General features: G+C 49.8%; 3 protein-coding genes across 6 annotated transcripts; 1 reads left to right on the top strand and 2 right to left on the bottom strand.

Moving 5' to 3' along the window:
• Nucleotides 1–1,973: 1,973 nt before the first annotated feature.
• On the bottom strand, nucleotides 1,974–6,002 carry e2f3 (E2F transcription factor 3). Its single transcript, XM_062446026.1, has 7 exons — nucleotides 5,408–6,002; nucleotides 4,095–4,230; nucleotides 3,615–3,879; nucleotides 3,297–3,454; nucleotides 3,033–3,148; nucleotides 2,615–2,774; nucleotides 1,974–2,421 (listed from the first exon to the last, which is right to left on the bottom strand). Exons 1-7 carry the CDS (start codon nucleotides 5,663–5,665, stop codon nucleotides 2,177–2,179), a joined length of 1,338 nt encoding a protein of 445 aa, XP_062302010.1. The 5' UTR covers nucleotides 5,666–6,002; the 3' UTR covers nucleotides 1,974–2,176.
• Nucleotides 6,003–6,316: 314 nt separating this feature from the next.
• On the bottom strand, nucleotides 6,317–10,137 carry srfbp1 (serum response factor binding protein 1). 3 transcript variants are annotated; one of them, XM_062446204.1, is made up of 5 exons: nucleotides 9,969–10,133; nucleotides 9,096–9,344; nucleotides 8,110–8,484; nucleotides 7,957–8,019; nucleotides 6,317–7,893 (listed from the first exon to the last, which is right to left on the bottom strand). In XM_062446204.1, the coding sequence occupies exons 2-5, from the start codon at nucleotides 9,342–9,344 to the stop codon at nucleotides 6,925–6,927; spliced, it is 1,656 nt and encodes a 551-aa protein (XP_062302188.1). In that variant the 5' UTR covers nucleotides 9,969–10,133; the 3' UTR covers nucleotides 6,317–6,924. The 3 variants fall into 3 exon arrangements, with proteins under 3 accessions (XP_062302188.1, XP_062302187.1, XP_062302189.1); XM_062446203.1 differs by having other exon boundaries at nucleotides 6,317–8,019; nucleotides 9,969–10,137; XM_062446205.1 differs by lacking the exon at nucleotides 7,957–8,019 and having other exon boundaries at nucleotides 6,317–7,899; nucleotides 8,086–8,484; nucleotides 9,969–10,127.
• On the top strand, nucleotides 10,097–17,942 carry maco1a (macoilin 1a). 2 transcript variants are annotated; one of them, XM_062446201.1, is made up of 13 exons: nucleotides 10,097–10,346; nucleotides 11,107–11,248; nucleotides 11,535–11,661; nucleotides 12,058–12,181; nucleotides 12,729–12,907; nucleotides 13,255–14,020; nucleotides 14,323–14,481; nucleotides 14,668–14,850; nucleotides 15,097–15,217; nucleotides 15,450–15,624; nucleotides 15,832–15,944; nucleotides 16,264–16,301; nucleotides 16,392–17,942. In XM_062446201.1, the coding sequence occupies exons 1-13, from the start codon at nucleotides 10,267–10,269 to the stop codon at nucleotides 16,465–16,467; spliced, it is 2,283 nt and encodes a 760-aa protein (XP_062302185.1). In that variant the 5' UTR covers nucleotides 10,097–10,266; the 3' UTR covers nucleotides 16,468–17,942. The 2 variants fall into 2 exon arrangements, with proteins under 2 accessions (XP_062302185.1, XP_062302186.1); XM_062446202.1 differs by having other exon boundaries at nucleotides 15,832–17,942.
• Nucleotides 17,943–18,301: the final 359 nt, after the last annotated feature.

The following is an 18,301-nucleotide window of genomic DNA, read 5'->3' as shown; positions in this document are numbered from 1 at the left end:
AGTGTGAAGGTGATATCAAAAAGGACACATGCTTTTCAAGTCATCCCTAACGATGACAACCAGAACACAGCCCTAGCAACGATCCCTAGCAACGAGCAAAGCCGCCGCACAGCTGCAGAAAAACACGACTCAAGTTATTGACAATATTACACGATTCTTTATGACTGAAAAACATTAACATTGGTCATCGTGGTCGCTTGCGGACAGAGTGCATCCTGGGGGAGGAGCCTGCTTGCCGGCAGGAAGCTGTCACAGGTGGGTGACACGGTACTTGTGTTCTTGGACATAATTTCCATGTACCTTCAGGACACATCAAGGCATCACATCAAGCCAACACAGTAACAGAGCCCCTATGTAGTCCATGAACCTTAGGTGTAAAAACTTAATGAATCCTACATTTAATAAGATTAACTGAGATTGAAGCCTTGCGACTTCTCAATGGTGTTGACGTAATCTTCCATGTTTACGTGTTACAACACTTCGGACAGCAAAGCTAAACAAAGTTCTGAGATGCAACACAAGCCGTGCGTGTTCATGAAAACGTCAGACTGCAACATCCAGACTGAGCCTTGATGCCCAAGAGGGAAATTAATGATTCAAGTAAACAAACCATCCAATTGTCGGGTAAAGCCTGATAAAAATTCAAAGGGAGGACGGTTCAAATCAAAACAAAGGAACTTCTCTTTATAACATGCACTTCTATTATTCAACATGTCATTTCAAGTCAAATCTACCAGGGCCCTGAGAACAGCAGAACCTCACACTGGTTCAAACATCACTACCAGCCTAAATGAATCATGGGACTGGGTACACTCCTTATCAGCGTTGTGTGTGTGGTGTGGAGTGTGTGTGCACGCGTGTGTGGTGTATGTGATATGTAGAAAGGAGGCACAATTGCTTGTCCCTGGGTATTGCAGCAGACTATGGATGGCAGTAACACACACACACATCCCATACCCTGTAAAACACTGAGACCAGTCTGGTTGTGGTAACAGTCTGGTTGTGGTAACAGTCTGGTTGTGGTAACAGTCTGGTTGTGGTAACAGTCTGGTGTCTCTACCAGGCGGGGAAAACAGGCCCTTGCGCATAGGCTCCTGCAGCTCTCCTGCCCAGACACACTGCACAGTCCTGGGCCACCACACCCCAGGACAGGCCCAGGACAGGCCCAGGACCGGCCCAGGACCGGCCCAGGACCGGCCCAGGACAGGCCCAGGACAGGCCCAGGACAGGCCCAGGACAGGCCCAGGACAGGCCCAGGACAGGCCCAGGACAGGCCCAGGACAGGCCCAGGACAGGCCCAGGACAGGCCCAGGACAGGCCCAGGACAGGCCCAGGACAGGCCCAGGACAGGCCCAGGACAGGCCCAGGACTCTGAAAGCACAGGAGGCCAAGCAAGAGCCTGGTTGACCCTGCCTGCCCTGGGGGGAGGGGCAGCCACACGAAGACGGCTGTTCTCTCACAAGGCAAAATACCAGGAAGGGGGGGTGGTTTCCTCCAGGAAGGGGGGGTGGTTTCCTCCAGGAAGGGGGGGTGGTTTCCTCCAGGAAGGGGGGGTGGTTTCCTCCAGGAAGGGGGGGTGGTTTCCTCCAGGAAGGGGGGGTGGTTTCCTCCAGGAAGGGGGGGTGGTTTCCTCCAGGAAGGGGGGGTGGTTTCCTCCAGGAAGGGGGGGAGGTTTCCTCCAGGAAGGGGGGGAGGTTTCCTCCAGGAAGGGGGGGTGGTTTCCTCCAGGAAGGGGGGGAGGTTTCCTCCAGGAAGGGGGGGTGGTTTCCTCCAGGAAGGGGGGGTGGTTTCCTCCAGGAAGGGGGGGTGGTTTCCTCCAGGAAGGGGGGGTGGTTTCCTCCAGGATGGGGGGGTGGTTTCCTCCAGGAAGGGGGGGTGGTTTCCTCCAGGAAGGGGGGGTGGTTTCCTCCAGGAAGGGGGGGTGGTTTCCTCCAGGATGGGGGGGTGGTTTCCTCCAGGATGGGGGGGTGGTTTCCTCCAGGAAGGGGGGGTGGTTTCCTCCAGGAAGGGGGGGTGGTTTCCTCCAGGAAGGGGGGGTGGTTTCCTCCAGGAAGGGGGGGTGGTTTCCTCCAGGAAGGGGTGAACCAACCCAGAAAGGTAACCCCAACGTGAGGCAGAGTCTGATTAGTAACGCCTCCCAACATGTCAGCCCCTGTGACGCGAGGCAGGGTGGGGCTCAGAGCAGGGCATCCAGAGGCAGGGGGAAGGGGGAGAACAAGTCGCTCACACCCTCATCCTCCCCCAGGCTCAGCAGGTAGTCTCCCCCATCCAGAGAGAGGGCCAGCGGGGGAGACAGGGTCACAAAGGGGTCCTCGGGACGGGGGAGGAGGGAGGTGAGGGGGGACACAGAGCTCACCGTCACCGCTGGGCATTCTGGGAGTCTGGAGCGGGGGTTACTACAGCTGCTGGGCTGGCCAGCTCCTAAGAGAACCAGAGAGAGAGGAGGAAGTGAGGGGGGGGGTGGAAAGTGAGAAAAAGAGGTGCAGTCCAACTAGTGGGTGTAAAATCTGGATCACCCAGTGACAGACAGAACATCCAGGGTTAGCGCGCTAGTGTGGTACTGAGCTGCTACACAGCAGGTTAGCAGTGAAGGAGGTCTGGAGCAGGAACACACCTTGGGACACCTTGAGGAAGGAGGAGGGGAGTCCGTTGACAGGAGAGCAAGAGCTCCTGGAGAAGGCAGCTTCCTTTGAGGGGGTGGAAGGGGCATGGTCATCCGAACAGAGAAACACCTCTATAGGCCCCTGAGTACTGCTGAGGTGAACTTGGAGGCTCTGTGCATGAGACAAATAGAATTGCTTAAGAGGTGTGTGTGTATGAGGGTGTGTGTGTGTATGAGGGCGTGTGTGTATGAGGGCGTGTGTGTATGAGGGCGTGTGTGTGTATGAGGGCGTGTGTGTGTATGAGGGCGTGTGTGTGTATGAGGGCGTGTGTGTGTATGAGGGCGTGTGTGTGTATGAGGGCGTGTGTGTGTATGAGGGCGTGTGTGTATGAGGGCATGTGTGTATGAGGGCGTGTGTGTGTATGGGCACCTCCTCTGGATGGGGCACTTCCAGCCTGGTATCTGCCGGGGCCTTGATAACGATCACAGTCTGCTCCTTCAGACTGGGGATCCTCCTCACGTCCTCGTACGTCAGGTAGGCCAGCGTGGAGCAGGGTCAAGGACCATCACCTCCTCACACACACTTCCATCACACACCTCCATGACCTCCTCACACACACACACCTCCATCACCTCCTCACACACACCACAAGCCCTCAGCAGCTGTAGCAGGGTTGGCGTGGGGAAGGATATGACTTGTTGAGCCGGTCCTCGGTCGTCAGGGAGACGCTGCATGTGGCCGTGTGGATGAGCTCATCCAGCCTTCTCTCCTCCACGCTCAGCTCCTGCAGCTCCCTGTCCAGAGCATGGCTGCTCCTTACCACCACACCTTCCTCACTCAGGCTGCAGCCCCTGCACACACACACAGACACACGGGGACACGCACACGGGGACACGCACACGGGGACACGCACACGGGGACACGCACACGGGGACACGCAGGCAGATCAGCACAAGCACACGCTTTACGCTGCTCGTCTAGTGAGCCTGTCTGGCTGTTGGTCACACCTACATCCACTGGATGTTGTTCTTGGACTTCTTCTTGATGAGGTGCACGCCCTCCAGGACGTTGGTGATGTCATACAGCCTTCTCTTCTGCACCTGCAAGGCCTGCGAGGCCTGGTTCAGGTCCACCACGCCGTCCTGCGAGCGCGCCAGCAGCTGTACAAACTTCTGTGTGAGCAGGCCCAGGGACGTGTCGTAGCGCGTCTTCTCTGGGGGGGACTTGGGAGCTGGGGGGGGGTTACATGGGGTTAACTCCGTCACAACCCCATGTACTGATGTATTAGGGTTGGTATTAGTGTACACGTTAAGGGAAGGCTCTGCATTAATGAGAATTTAAATTGTTTTGTAATGGGGCTCATGGAAAGCAGTTAAATGTGGTCAGTGACTAGTTTAGGACGGTTCATTTGCTGAGACTGGCCCTGGCAAATGTAAATATTAATTTCACCAAAAAGATAAGAAATGGTGTCTCTGGAGGACCCAGTCTTACTTTTGGGAGCAGGGGGGGAGTTCCTCCTGGCCCGGCCTGCCCGTACAGAGGGGGAGTTCCTCCTGGCCCGGCCTGACCGGACGCTGTCCTCCATGGCCGGCCTCGCTCCCTCTTCCAGCTGCAGCCTGCGCTTGGCCTGGGGACACAGCACGACTTTACACACACAGAGAGGGAGAGGGGGGACATGCAGGCCACTGTGGGGGGGCTCTAGCCCTCATGGTACACGCTCTACCCACAGACCTCCTTAACGACAACTCTGCATCACATTTGAGATCAGGGACAGCAGCTGGAGCTCGTGCAAACTGAATGCAGCCCCCTCAGAGCACACCCAACCCCCTCTTCACGCAGCTAGCTGGCTCAGCGGCTAGCTAGCTTGAAAAATCTATTTAACAGTTTACCAAACCTTTGTTAATTCACATGGTGGTTTGATCACAGTTTACTGTTGGTACAGATAATATGATACCACACTGTACTGCACGTGTACATTCACCCTCAACCCCCTCGTGTTTTCTTACAGAGCCACTGAGTCTCGCTAACGTTAGCCGGGATTAGCTTGCTGTAACTGGGGGGATGGAAACAGAGCGAGTCTCCAGTGCGCTTTGGTGGGAGCTGAACCCCATCCCCCTACAAAGGTAGTTAAGGCCTAGTTTCTCTTCAGCTAGCTAGGTTATGACTTTTTAAATTATAAATCATGTATAAAAACACTATCCATTTAAGGCGTCGTTGCTCATATGTACATTTATAATCAACAGGATTTTTCTTGAACGCTCGAACACCATGTCGAAATTAATTACGAGAATCGAAACTTTACAAAGTTTTTTTGAGTGGCAAAATGGGTGGTTTTACAGTCCGCTTCGCTTCCTACACCAGCAGCATGGTACAGCTGGCCTTTCAATAACTAGCTCGTATATTCTCTCGCTAGCTAGATACACAAGGCTAACTAGCAAGCTAGCCAAATACCTGGATCACACGTTAGGCAACTACTAGCAAGAAGGCTAGCTAGCGTGGAGGGACAAGTTGTCATGCAAGCTATAAAGTGTATTAACTGTGCAACAATCGATGTGGCTTTTCAAGTTATTTGACTACACAGTCAGGAAATTCATAGTAGCTTTATAGAGCCGGATATTTACAAGGCAGAAGCAGTCTCGAGACTCTATTACGAGGGGGAGCTTAGCTAGCAAGGATAGGAAACTGCTTCAATGTTCGAAGCTAGCCAGATGAAAAAGCGCCTCTTGTTTAACACAAATTCAATATTAGAAACATTTCACATTCTTAGAAAGTTAGAAAAGGTCAACAAGAGACAGTACGATTACCGGTGGCCGTCCGAGCGTGACGTTCTGTCCTGTCCCGTTTGGTGATGATGGATTGGGGGTTGCGTACAGCAGACTCCCGGTCGCGCCGGGGAGACCAACATTAGTGGTCTGATTTACGCAGGACGGAGGTGTTATTATCTGTATGTATGTAGCAGTAGGATAGCGATCTGATATTAAAACCGTGTTTTTGTCGATAGAGGAGCCCCCGACCCCTGAAATAAGGACTCTCTCTGGGATCGAGGCTACCCCCTTTCTCATCTTAAGGCTCGAATGCCCTTTTGTCCCTCTGTAACTTTGGCGCTTATTTCCACAAAATCAGCGATGATTCAACAACAAATAATCGAAGTAACTGTTATACCACTGTCTTACATGGCCGATCCATAGTAAATATTAAATGTAAACTCCCTAGAACTAGCAGATGCAACGGATTTAATCCGGTCGCGAGTTCGTCTTCAGCGGATCAAAAAATGGTTCCAGGAAGCTGACAATGAATGAGGGGATACAGTTTTCGCGCGAAGGGCCCTGCCGCGAAACTCGGATTTCCCGGGGAATTTTCAAACATTATTTGCATATTCTATACGATTGGTCAGCATTCCAGCAACATTAGGTCTGTGCGTGATGACGTAGCACAATCGGCCAATAGACAAGGACGCCGACTTAAAGGGCAGCGTGTTTCTATTGTTTAGACGTCAGACTGTTCATTATGAGCAGAACATTAGCATTGTTGAATGAAATAATTGTTTTGACTACTTTATCTAGATCAATGCAAGGTTGGCTAACTAACCTATATGATAATTTCCACCAACTTGAAGACGACTTATTTCATACGCAAGGTGTAGCTAATTAAATCATTTATCAAAATATGGTGATCGCTCAGTATGGCTCTTTCTAATAACACTGGGGGATTGAAAAGGAATTATATTTTATTAACTGTTTATTACACACAACAATTGATCATATTCCAGTCTGTTCCGTTTGGTGAGTTTACACAGAGGAATTATTTTAGAAAATCCGAAATGTGAAACGTTTTATTTTTTTAAACCTTACTTCTTATACTTCATAAGCAATACTGTGGCAATTGTGTTTCCTTAGTTACGATAAACAGAACTAAATCTATAAAACTCAACATTTGAAGCTTTAAATAATTGTCCCCATGGTACTCAACCACAAATTATTAACAATGTCTCTATAAATGGTAAACATGATCATTTAGATGTACAAACACAGAACAAGTTTCTGCTTAATGTAATAAGGTTAAGCTCAGATCTTTCAAAATAAGAACACAGAGGGCAACAGTACAAGCAGCACTAGCGAGAACCCTTCATCAGACGAGCCTCTCGAACACAATGAGCTGAGGGCACGAGTCTGAAACTAAACATGATGCTCTGTAAGGCGGCCCGGCACCAGGGCCGCCCGGCACCAGAGGCACCAGGGCCGCCCGGCACCAGAGGCACCAGGGCCGCCCGGCACCAGAGGCACCAGGGCCGCCCGGCACCAGGGCTGATGAGAACAAAGCTTCAGTCATCAAATGTGATTTTCTTCCCCTGGAAGACCTGGATCTGGCTGCCCTGCAACTTCCTCTTCCTGCTCGCCTCCCATGACGGATGCAGTGCCTGCTCAGGTACATGATGGGAAGAACCCCTGCCGCCCTGTTGCCTAGAGACACCTCCTCGCCCCCGGCCCCTCCCCCTCCCGACAGAGCTGCTGTCGTGTGACTGATGACCTGTGTCTCCGTGGTTACGGCTGAACTTGGGGAGGGCGGGTGTCCTCTCTGCTCCTCTACCCTGCTTCTGAAATCTTGAGGCTCCTCCTTCCTGGGTTTGATTCTGAAAGCCTACTCCTCTGCCCCTTCCCCGACTCCCTCCCCTCCCCCCTGATCCTCCCCTCCCTCCTCCCCTTCTGGACCCAGAGGACAGGGAGGAACAGAAGACTGACTTCATCTTGGTGGCTCTGGAGTTAAGCCTGGATTCAAGTTCGTCAAGCTCTGCCTGGTTGTGGTCTGAGGCGTGAGGGGGACAGGTGGAGTGTGTTCCTGGCTCAGTCTTGCTCACACTAACTCCCTGGAGGGCAGAGCTGCTCCTCTTCTTCTTGAACTTCTGGACCTTTCCTAGGAAGAAGTCGTCGTCTTCACTTTCCTCTGACTGGGAGGACTGCTTACGGAAACGCTCCTCTGTGCTGTCGTCAAAGTACTCTTTCTCCTCCTCACCGGCAGACAACTCCAAGTCACTCTCCTCTTGGCTCCTGTTGTCCTCCTCCTCCCCCGTGTTCTGAGCCTCTGTCTCGGTCTTGTCTGGTTTGAGGCTGGGTCTCTTCTGTGAGCCGGTTGTCTGTTTGACCTTGTTTTGTTGTGGGAGACTATGTGTGTCTGGGTTCTGCACTGTCATGAGTTTGCAAGCCATAGTCTCTGTCAACACCTTGACCTGAGTGCCAGTTTTAGCAGGGCTTGTTTTCTCTGCTGTTTCAGAAGCTTCTTCTCCAGCTGCATTCTCACTCTCTTTAATTCCATCTTCTCCAGCTGCATGCTTCCCCTTCTCCTCCTCTCCCTCCACCACCTTCTCATCCTCCTCTACCTCCACCACCTTCTCATCCTCCTCCTCCTCTACCTCCATCACCTTCTCACCCTCCTCCTCCTCTACCTCCACAACCTTCTCATCCTCCTCCTCCTCTACCTCCATCACCTTCTCCTCCTCTCCCTCCACCACCTTCTCATCCTCCATCTCCTCCTTATTCTCCTTGCATTCTACCTGCTCCTTGTCATGTTTCTCCTCCTCCTCCTGTACCACAACCTCCTTCACCTCCACCACCTGGTTCTCCACGCCTTTTAGTTTTTCTGCATCACAGTCCTTCGACTGGCTTTTTGACATGTCAGGCTGCTTTTCATTCCTCCCTGTCTGCTTTCCTGCTGCCTTCACCCTCTCCTCTTTGAAGGCCTTAACAGCAGCTTTGATGGCGTCTATCTTCTTGCTGAACTGCGGGTGAGATGCGATGCGTGCTGTGGCTCGCTCACACAGCGTGGACGTGGGGTTTTTGCAAACCTTTTCAAAGCTCAGGTTCTTCTGCAGGGCAGCTTTGGTGACCTGGTAAACACACAACATCATCATCATCAACCGAGAGCCACGCAGGGGTCTGTCAGAAATATTAATCTATCAAGCATTGCACAGTCAGTCGGTGAACAAGTTTAAGAAAGCTTTATTGCCTACGCCCGGCCCACAAGGAGACAAAAACATCACACGCCATTGTGCTACAAAGTTTGTCTGGTTCACAAGTCTTCAGGTAAGACCATTTATTGGTGAGAAGTCTCCTCCCCTGCATATCAGCTGTCAATATGATCGATCCCAGAGACAGAGTGCGCGTGGAAACTTACAGAGTTCTCCGACCCTAGGCTTGACCATATGATTCACTCAACACAGATAAGGTTTATTGCACCTCTAGTATGATAATGGTCAACCTAGGTCAGTTTGTTTACGTAAGCCTAGTGTCATCTATAGGTCATGTGGGGAGAGGGCTCTCTACTGACAAAGGAATGCTAGCACCAGTATTTTCAGAATATAACCTTACATTCTAAATTTCTCCGACAGGTCACCAACAGCTAAAGCTGATCATACTCATGCAGTTTTATACAGAAGCAAGCGTAATTATCCGACAAACCCTCTCTGACTGACTGTCTACAGTAGGAAGCAGCATTCACCTGGTCTGGTTTGAGGTCTTTCATCTGGTGGATTTCTTCCAGCAGCCTTTCGACTCTTCTTCTGTTCCTCTCCAGGTCCTCCACGGTTCCCTTCTTCTTCTTCAAGGCTGCGATCTGCCGGGTCATCTTCCTGATGACAAGCGCCCTGAGCCTCTTCACCTCCTTCCTCATCCTCACCACCTCATTGTTCAGGTTCAGAACACCTGGCAACTTCTTGCTTTCTTTAGCTTGTTCTTTGGAGGACGACATCTGTGGATTAATAAGACAAGAGGTAAGACTCACATGGGGAAATCTGTGTTTCAGCAGCAGAGACTAATAGGTATTAGGTATCACTAATATGTGATACAATAATGAAGTAAAATCCAATGCTCAAATACACATATTTTATAAACAAAATGTATATACAAGCATAAACATAGTTCTTAATAAGGTTATTTGTTCATTTTGTTTGAGTGGGTCAATTAATGTAAGCCTACTCTAAAACGCACCAAAGGACACAAGAGGCATCACCAGTTCGGTAGTTATATATCATTTCAAGAATTCCTATAACTGCTACAAAGCATACGCATGTACATGTAATAGCGGTGCTTTATATTTCATCACCATCAATTTAGGACAAATGTTCACTGCACGTTCTTTACGGTCGACAGGATGAATTGTTAACTATATAGTAGATAGCTAAGAAACTAGAAATACATCATGTGTGAAGTTTTTAGCTATAACAAACGTGGCTAAACAAGCATGGGACTAAGTTGTAGTAAGATTCAAGTTAATTATTCCGTATATAAAATGCCAGAGGTGACAGTATTATAGACACACTACAATGTATACACGAATGTACTTAGCTAGCTATATAAACTTCGCAGAACGTACCTTTCAATTTGTAGTCATAACATTAAAAAAAAGAATCTGGTAAATTTCTTGTCGACTACTAGGCAGCCATTTTTTCAGCGTTGTAAACGTCCGTGTGACGTCATGGCGTTATTGGCGTTTGACAGCGTCTTGTGAAAGGGGAGGGGCATTCCTCAGTGTTTTTATTTATTTCTTTGTTTCATGTGCAAAAATCAACAACAATGGTGGCTATCTGAAGACATGTACATACCTGGTCGATCGTATGAGACTCTCTCAATATTTACCGGGCTGATAATAAGACTGAATCAAGAGGTGGAGAATGAAGCGGCGCAATGCGGACTGCAGCAAACTCCGACGGCCGTTAAAACGGAACCGAATCAGCGAGGGTATATATAGCAGGTACAGATAAACGGAGCTCCGAGAACGTAGTTGTCGTGCAACAATGGCGCCTCTCTGTATTCGATTTTTTTTTTAGCGTCTGACAGATATGCAACCTTGTTGCTACCCAGCTGCAAGCTAGCAAGCTAGGTAGCTGTCTATTTCTGTCAGTTTTGTTTAGTCGGTGTTGAGTTTCCACATGAGGCCTCTCTTCACAGCTGACATCTCGACAGATTTGTGCCCAAAATGTTCACAGCTTTGGCAAAACATGTCTGTGCAAATTGAAACGGTCAACTGTAAACAGCCAGTGTATCATACAATTCAATGTGGTGAAATGCTTTCTGTGTACATTTTAATTTTTCTTCTACGAGAGCCGAAGAAGGATGATTGTAATGTTGATGTGTTGAAAAGCCAACCGGCTTACTTTGAATTTGGTGCTCATTTTTTAACTCGACTAGGCTCGTGAAGGGGGAAAGCCACAAGGGTCAAGTCAAGACATGTCTGAATTCGGTAAACTCATGTTTTAAATGACCTGTCGTTATTGAAGCCGTCAGTGCTACTGGACAAGTGAACGACAATAATTTCTACCAAACCAATGAACAAAGCTCATCTTCTGTCATCCATACATAGCTGGTCAGAGTGGAGGTCAAACTAACACTGTCTGGATCAGAGATGTCTCACCTGTAAACACAGCTGTTGTGCAAAAATGTTTTTATCTTAATCCCTCACATCTTAAGTCCAGATATATGTTTTCTGTCCCCCTCCCTCTCTCCTTCCCCAGCACGTTTCTGTACCTGAAGTTCTTGGTGGTGTGGGTGTTGGTGCTTCTGGCAGACTTTGTTCTGGAGTTCAGGTTTGAGTACCTGTGGCCATTTTGGCTCTTCATCCGCAGTGTCTACGACTCCTTCAGATACCAGGGGCTGGTATGTGTGTGTGTGTGGTGTGTTTATGGTTCCCTCAAACCCTGGGTGGGTGTCCGTTGACTCTCAGAGCGTCAGTAAAACTTCACACTAGAGTACACAACACCTGGTAGAGTTATGAGATCAAGTTTTATATTATATATCTTTCCCTCTCTTTGTCTCTCTCTCACTTCCCCTCCTCCCACCTCCTTCCCCTCCTCTCACCTCCTCCCCCTCCTCCCACCTCCTTCCACCTCCTCCCACCTCTTTCCCCTCCTCCCACCTCCTCCCCCTTCTCTCCCTTCTCCAGGCGTTCTCAGTTTTCTTTGTGTGTGTGGCGTTCACGTCAGACATCATCTGCCTGCTCTTCATCCCCGTCCAATGGCTGTTTTTCGCTGCCAGCACCTACGTGTGGGTGCAGTATGTCTGGCACACCGGTAAGTCAAGATGGCCGCTGCGAACCACTGTAGAATAAACATTTACATTTAGTCATTTACATTTACAAACATCCCAGAAGGATGTTGGCATTCTTGTCACATCTTTCATGGTGCCTGCTCCAACAGAGGGGTCGACATTGAACTTTTTATAATTATTATCCATCAACAGACGTTTTTCTCCAGAGTGATGTGTCAGTAGTGCATGTAGGTAGAGCAGCATGTAGGTAGAGCAGCATGTAGGTAGAGAAGCATGTAGGTAGAGCAGCATGTAGGTAGAGCAGCATGTAGGTAGAGCAGCATGTAGGTAGAGCAGCATGTAGGTAGAGCAGCATGTAGGTAGGGCAGCATGTAGGTAGAGCAGCAGGTGTGTGACCTGTGCCCCCCTGGTGTCTGCAGAGAGAGGGGTGTGTCTCCCCACTGTGTCTCTGTGGATACTGTTCGTCTACATCGAAGCAGCCATCCGCTTCAAAGACCTGAAGAACTTCCACGTGGACCTGTGTCGACCCTTCGCTGCCCACTGGTAAGCCAGCGCGTCGCTCAGGGCTGTAGACACTCAGATGTAAAACATGTACATCTGATTAACAATTGAGCAATAAAACCTCTGAAAACAATATATTATATACTTTACAGCTTGTATTTGCAAATTAACTAACAAACAACAAGAAATGTACCTTATGCAATACCTTATGAAAGTAGGTACACTATAAACGAACACACGCATATTGCTCAAGCTAGCAACAGGAGAAAATGTAATGATTTTGCGCTGAATGGGGAACTGAATTCTCAGAACTGTTTTGCAAACTTGCAAAATTGAAAACGAATGTACCATAATGTCCCTTTTTTGAGTGAGAACAGAAACACTTGGTGTAGCTGAGCCTTTACGGTTACAAAACCAAGACGTTTTAAATCGCCGTTAATAGTAAAATTGGTTTATCGCTGCATCCCTAGTCATCAAGATCTTCGTAGTAACCACCCCCTCCACCACCCCCACCCCCACCCCCTCCACCACCCCCACCCCCTCCACCACCCCCACCCCCTCCACCACCCCCACCCCTCCCCCTCATCAGTATTGGCTACCCGGTGGTGACCCTTGGCTTCGGGTTCAAGAGCTACGTCAGTTACAAGATGCGTCTGCGGAAGCAGAGGGAGGTGCAGAAGGAGAACGAGTTCTACATGCAGTTACTGCAGCAGGCCCTGCCGCCAGAGCAACACATGCTGCAGAGACAGGAGAGGGAGGCAGAGGAGGGTGAGACACTCACACCTGACTAACCTCATCTAACCTGTCTCTCTCTCTCACACCTGACTAACCTCATCTAACCTGTCTCTCTCTCTCACACCTGACTAACCTCATCTAACCTGTCTCTCTCTCTCACACCTGACTAACCTCATCTAACCTGTCTCTCTCTCTCTCACACCTGACTAACCTGTCGCTCTCTCACACCTGACTAACCTGTCTCTCTCTCTCCCACCTGACTAACCTCATCTAACCGTCTCTCTTTCTCTCTCACACCTGACCAACCTCATCTAACCTGTCTCTCTCTCTCCTACTTCCTCACCTGATGTCTAACCTGTCCTCCACTTCCTGTTTCCCAGCTGCCCTAGCGAGAGGTGTGTCTGAGGTCGACCCGCCTCAGGTCTCCCAGAACGGAGCCCCGCCCACCAGGAAGAGCGTGTGTGTTGCATTACCGGAGCAGGAGGCGGGAGGGAAGGAGCGAGACAAGAAACAGCAGCTCACCGGAGTCAACAACAACAGCATTCTTCCCCCCGCGGAGGCCAGACTGTCAGAGGCCAGACTGTCAGAGGCCAGACTGTCAGAGGCCAGACTGTCAGAGGCCAGACTGTCAGAGGCCAGACTGTCAGAGGCCAGACTGTCAGAGGCCAGACTGTCAGAGGCCAGACTGTCAGAGGCCAGACTGTCAGAGGCCAGACTGTCAGAGGCCAGACTGTCAGAGGCCAGACTGTCAGAGGCCAGACTGTCAGAGGCCAGACTGTCAGAGGCCAGACTGTCAGAGGCCAGACTGTCAGAGGCAGAGTACATGGAGAGTAGCGGGGGGGGCAGGAGGCTGAACAACAACCTCTCAGGAGAGCACACACTCTCCGAGTCCACGCCCCCGAGAGAGGAGGGGGGAGGAGGGGCCAAGAACTACAAAAACGCCAGCGGAGGGGGTGTGGCCAACTCATCCCCGCATAACCACAGCTCTACCAATGGGAGCGTGCCGTCGGCCAGTAGGAATGAGAAGAAGCAAAAGTGTTCTGGGAGGGGCGGAGCCCAGAAAGACCCTGTGGGCGGAGCCACTAAGGACCCTGTGGAGAACTGCATCCCCAACAACCAGCTGGCCAAGCCAGAGGCTCTAACACGGTAGGACAGCCAGCCAACCCAAATCATTGGTGCTAGTAAAGGTGGTGGTTGCGTTTGCTAGTCAGAGGTCCTGAGTTCAAACCTCAGAGATTGGGAGGAAGTTACTCTGACGAACAACGTGACTACACCTGTTAAACATTCTTACACACACACACACACACACACACATACCAGTCCTCCAGGTAGACCCAGGAGGTCAACACTGTAGCAGACATAGCTGTGTCAGGGCAGGAGGATGGCAGCTGCAGGATATCCCAGAGGGGGTGAGGACAGGATACAGTACACCTCCTCCATCCCCCCAGGCTGGAGCAGGATGTGAGGCGTCTGAAGGCAGAGCTGCAGGCCAGCAGGCAGAATGAAGCGGACCTGAGAGGCCAGCTGACCTCCCTCACCCTGCAGGACCGAGGCCTGCGGTCTGAACTCAGCCAGCTCAGACAGGACAACGAGCTGCTGCAGAGCAAGTGAGCACACACAATCTCACACACTCACACACACGCTCACACACACACTCACAGACTCCCACCCTCAGTCTTCTAAACCTTCTCGTTCCACACACACCTGCATCCTTCAGACCCCTGTCGTAGGTCAGTCCCACCTAGAGCCTGTGGAATGAGCATGTGTGTATCTTTAACTGTGTGTGTGTCCAGGCTCCACAGTGCGGTCCAGGCCAGGCAGAAGGATAGGCAGAGTGTGTCCCAGCTGGAGAAGAGGCTGAAAGGGGAGCAGGAGGCCCGCTGCCTGGCCGATAGACAGCTGGCCGACGACAGGAAGAGGAAGAAGCTGGAGGAGGCCTCCGCCGCTAGAGCTGTGGCTCTGGCTGCTGCCAGCAGGTACACACACACCATACACACACACACACCATACACACACTATACAAACACCATACACACACCAGAGACCAGGTACACAAAGGCCTGATTCAGGCTCTTAAATGACTACATCTATATTTCTGTCCATTCCTCTTCCCCCTCCCAGGAGTGAGTGTACTGACTCTCTCTCCCCCTCCTGGGTGTGAGTGTACTGACTCTCTCTCTCCCTCCCAGGGGTGAGTATACTGACTCTCTCTCCCCTCCCAGGGGTGAGTGTACTGACTCTCTGAGAGGTCGCATCAGAGAGCTGGAGAACGAGTGGAAGAAGCTCTCCATGGACATGAAGCTTAAGGAGGAGCTGATCAGGGATCTGGAGGGGAAAGTCCAGGTGAGCATGCCATTAATCCATCCATCCTACATCCATCCCTACATCCCTACATTCATCCTTCATCCATCCCTTCATCCATCTCTCCATCCATCCACTCAGTGTTGGCCTGGTTGTCTGCCCCTGAAAGTCCCCTAATGCCCTTGAACATCTATTCCCCTCTCCTCCTTCTCCCTCTCCTCCTCCTCTACTCTCCCTGTCCTCCTCATCCTACCTCTCCTACTCCCTGGTCTAGGAGCTGCGTAAGTATAAGGAGAATGAGAAGGACACGGAGGTGCTGATGTCGGCGCTGTCGGCCATGCAGGAGAAGACGCAGCACCTGGAGAACAGCCTGAGCGCTGAGACCAGGATCAAACTGGACCTGTTCTCTGCCCTGGGGGACGCCAGGAGACAGCTGGAGATCGCTCAAGGTCAGGAGAGACGCCCTCTATACTCCCTCCCTCCTTCACTCATCCTCAGTGGAGCTGTTCTAAGCATCACAGTTGCACCTAACATCGTCAGAGTCCTCCTTCCTGTTAGAATATCTCTCACTATCTGTAGTCACCAAGTGAGGTGTTTCAGAATCCATATTTTCACCTAACCTTAACTCTCTCTCCTCCTCTTTCCTCCCCCCTCAGGCCAGACCCACCAGAGGGAGCAGGAGATAGTGGACCTGAAGCAGAAGATAGCAGAAGTATTGGCTGTGATGCCCAGCCTCACCTACTCAGGCGACAGCAGCAGTCTGAACTCTGTGGGTCCTCACTATTCCTCCAAGTTCATGGACAACAGCCCCTCCTCTCTGGACCCCAACGCTTCCGTCTACCAGCCCCTGAAGAAGTGACCCCACACACACACACACCTCTGTTTAGATAGGTTTTGGTTTTGCTTTGTTGGAGCGTGGACACCCCTCTCTCCCTGGCACTCTAGCACACACACACACACCTACCCACTCTCTCTCTCACACACACACACTACCCACTGTCTCATACACACACACCATACAGAAGTCCGTTGGATCCATTTTGACTGGGTTTTCTCTCTGGTGTTCTGGGTTTTGATTGGGCCGTTAGACGTTTGAGGTCATGAAAAAGAAGCAAGCAGGAAGAAGGTAAGTTGTCTCCAGGTGACAACCTGATGTTCTCAGCTGTTCGTCTGCCCTTCCCTGAGATCAACACTTTTCTACGTTCATCTGAATCAGGACTCCGAAGCCCTCAGTGTTTCCCCTGGAGCTGCTGGGCCGGTGGGACAGACTGGGAAGTGAAGCCCTGTGTTAGATGAATGTTCAAGTACTTCTTTTCATGTTTTGATATCACCGTTTCTTACATTTTTGTGATTGCTTTCTTTGTAAAGAACATATTTCAGTTGTGACGATGGCATTGTACATTTCTCTGAAACGATGTAATGGTCAGTTGGACAGGTAGCTTGTCTCTGGGTTTCTGAACATGGAAGCTGTTTTGCTCTTATCCACGCTGGAATAAGACATCAGATCCTCCAAGACTGTCACCCGTTTCTCCACAGCCCCTTAGATCCCGCAAAGGAAGAGTGTGGCAGATTCCCCCCAGACCACCTGACTACTTTAGGAAGCTGTTCCTGCTTTCTGCAAACGGAGCTAACCTTCTCCTTTCTGGACCAAATTAGAATGAGTTAAGGCTATGAACACTGGATTTCTTGATGTCTAGGTAACTCTGGTTTACCCTCCTGTCAGTTCCACTGTGCCTTGAATATCCTTTTGAAGACGTAGGAACAGTTTACCTTCCAGTACCTAGGCAACACAGGCTTCCCTCAGTCCTGTACAGGCAGGTGTGGTACTAAGCTGGAGGTGGAGCATTCTCCATCTCTGTCTCTCCCTCTGACTCTCCATCTCTCTCCCTCTGATTCTATATGTCTCTGTCTCCATCTCTCTCCCTCTGACTATATCTCTCCTTCTCTCTGTCTCTCCATCTCTGTTTCTGACTTTGTCTCTCTATCTCTGTCTCTCCATCTCTCTCCCTCTGACTGTGTCTCTCTCTGCCTGAGGCAGCTGTCCCGTGCTGGTGTCTAATAGGTACAATGCAACATTAGTGGTGGGGGTGTATTTCCTTTATGAGCAAACACGGCATGCCAAACAACTACACTCATTACACTAGGTCTGGTATGCCCTGGAGTTTAGCTGTTTACAATAATGTTTATTAAATTCTGCTGGGAATGTTTTCATTTTTTTGTAAGTGCCGAGTGTTGGTGTTTGGTGTGATCCTCATCCACACTAAGAAAGTAACAGCTTTTTCAGATGTTAGTTAGCGGAAGTTGGGCATGTTATTGTTTTGTGTTTTCGCCCTCCTGTTCCAGGGGAATCATGGAAAGCACTTAGCGCTCCGACAGATTCACGGTGTTTATCGCGCATCTTATTTATTCGTAACAAGTATTTTGTTTCTCTCCCGCCAGTGGCACTTCTTGATATAGTTGCATCATGTTTAGTTGTTCTCTTGATCTTGTTTAACCAGGGATGTGAAGTGTTATTTTGGTACGTTCCCTGACCTCTTTGACCATGTTGTGCTCATGTTGCCTAGAAAAGTATTTATGTGGATCGCAAAGGCATTGTGATTTTGTTCCGAAGTTCTTATTATAAGTCTCGTGGAAGGTGGAATGGCGGAGGGAGAAAGTTCTCGGTTTATCTTTCAATTGTTCTACCATGTTTCTTTTTCAGAGTGAGTTCTCTCACTGTGGTTTTCACCTGGATTAAAGGCTTGCAGGTGACGGTGTTGGCGGTTTTTTGAAAACAAGTGTCATGATGTTGTTCTCTTTATTCATCACATTCGTTTCCAAATTGAGTAATCTATTTACAATGATTGCGTAATTTAAAAAAACAATTACTAGTTACTAATTACTAAACTAGTTACATTGAGGATTCAGCGATTAATGTAATCAAATGGACACTAGATGGCATTAACAAGCCGGAGAATCATAATTGAGGTTAAAATGGAAATGTATTAACATAGGCCTAACTGAGGTTAAAAATGAACATTTATTAAATGAATTTAGGATTTATTGTTGAAAGTTTATTAACTATCTGTGAACATCCAACTAAGGTGAAGATGTGCCTAAATTCTCATCTCGTTATTCACGTTGCCG

Source organism: Osmerus eperlanus, chromosome 20 (assembly GCF_963692335.1).
Source record: "Osmerus eperlanus chromosome 20, fOsmEpe2.1, whole genome shotgun sequence".
NCBI classification, from domain to species: domain Eukaryota; kingdom Metazoa; phylum Chordata; class Actinopteri; order Osmeriformes; family Osmeridae; genus Osmerus; species Osmerus eperlanus.
Note: the sequence above shows the minus strand (reverse complement) of the source record. Positions and strands in the feature narration are given on the sequence as shown.

Coding starts and splice junctions, on each gene's coding strand:
- e2f3 (XM_062446026.1), bottom strand. CDS start 5,665: ATGAGAAAGGGGGTAGCCTCGATCCCAGAGAGAGTCCTTATTTCAGGG. Junction 2,775..3,032: donor AAGTGCCCCATCCAGAGGAG/GTGCCCATACAC, acceptor TCTCATGCACAG/AGCCTCCAAGTTCACCTCAG. Junction 2,422..2,614: donor CTTCCTCAAGGTGTCCCAAG/GTGTGTTCCTGC, acceptor TGGTTCTCTTAG/GAGCTGGCCAGCCCAGCAGC.
- srfbp1 (XM_062446203.1), bottom strand. CDS start 9,344: ATGTCGTCCTCCAAAGAACAAGCTAAAGAAAGCAAGAAGTTGCCAGGT. Junction 8,485..9,095: donor AAGACCTCAAACCAGACCAG/GTGAATGCTGCT, acceptor TGTGTTTACCAG/GTCACCAAAGCTGCCCTGCA. Junction 8,020..8,109: donor AGGAGATGGAGGATGAGAAG/GTGGTGGAGGGA, acceptor GAGGGTGAGAAG/GTGATGGAGGTAGAGGAGGA.
- maco1a (XM_062446201.1), top strand. CDS start 10,267: ATGAAGCGGCGCAATGCGGACTGCAGCAAACTCCGACGGCCGTTAAAA. Junction 14,851..15,096: donor GCTCTGGCTGCTGCCAGCAG/GTACACACACAC, acceptor CTCCCCTCCCAG/GGGTGAGTGTACTGACTCTC. Junction 16,302..16,391: donor AAGAAGCAAGCAGGAAGAAG/GTAAGTTGTCTC, acceptor CATCTGAATCAG/GACTCCGAAGCCCTCAGTGT.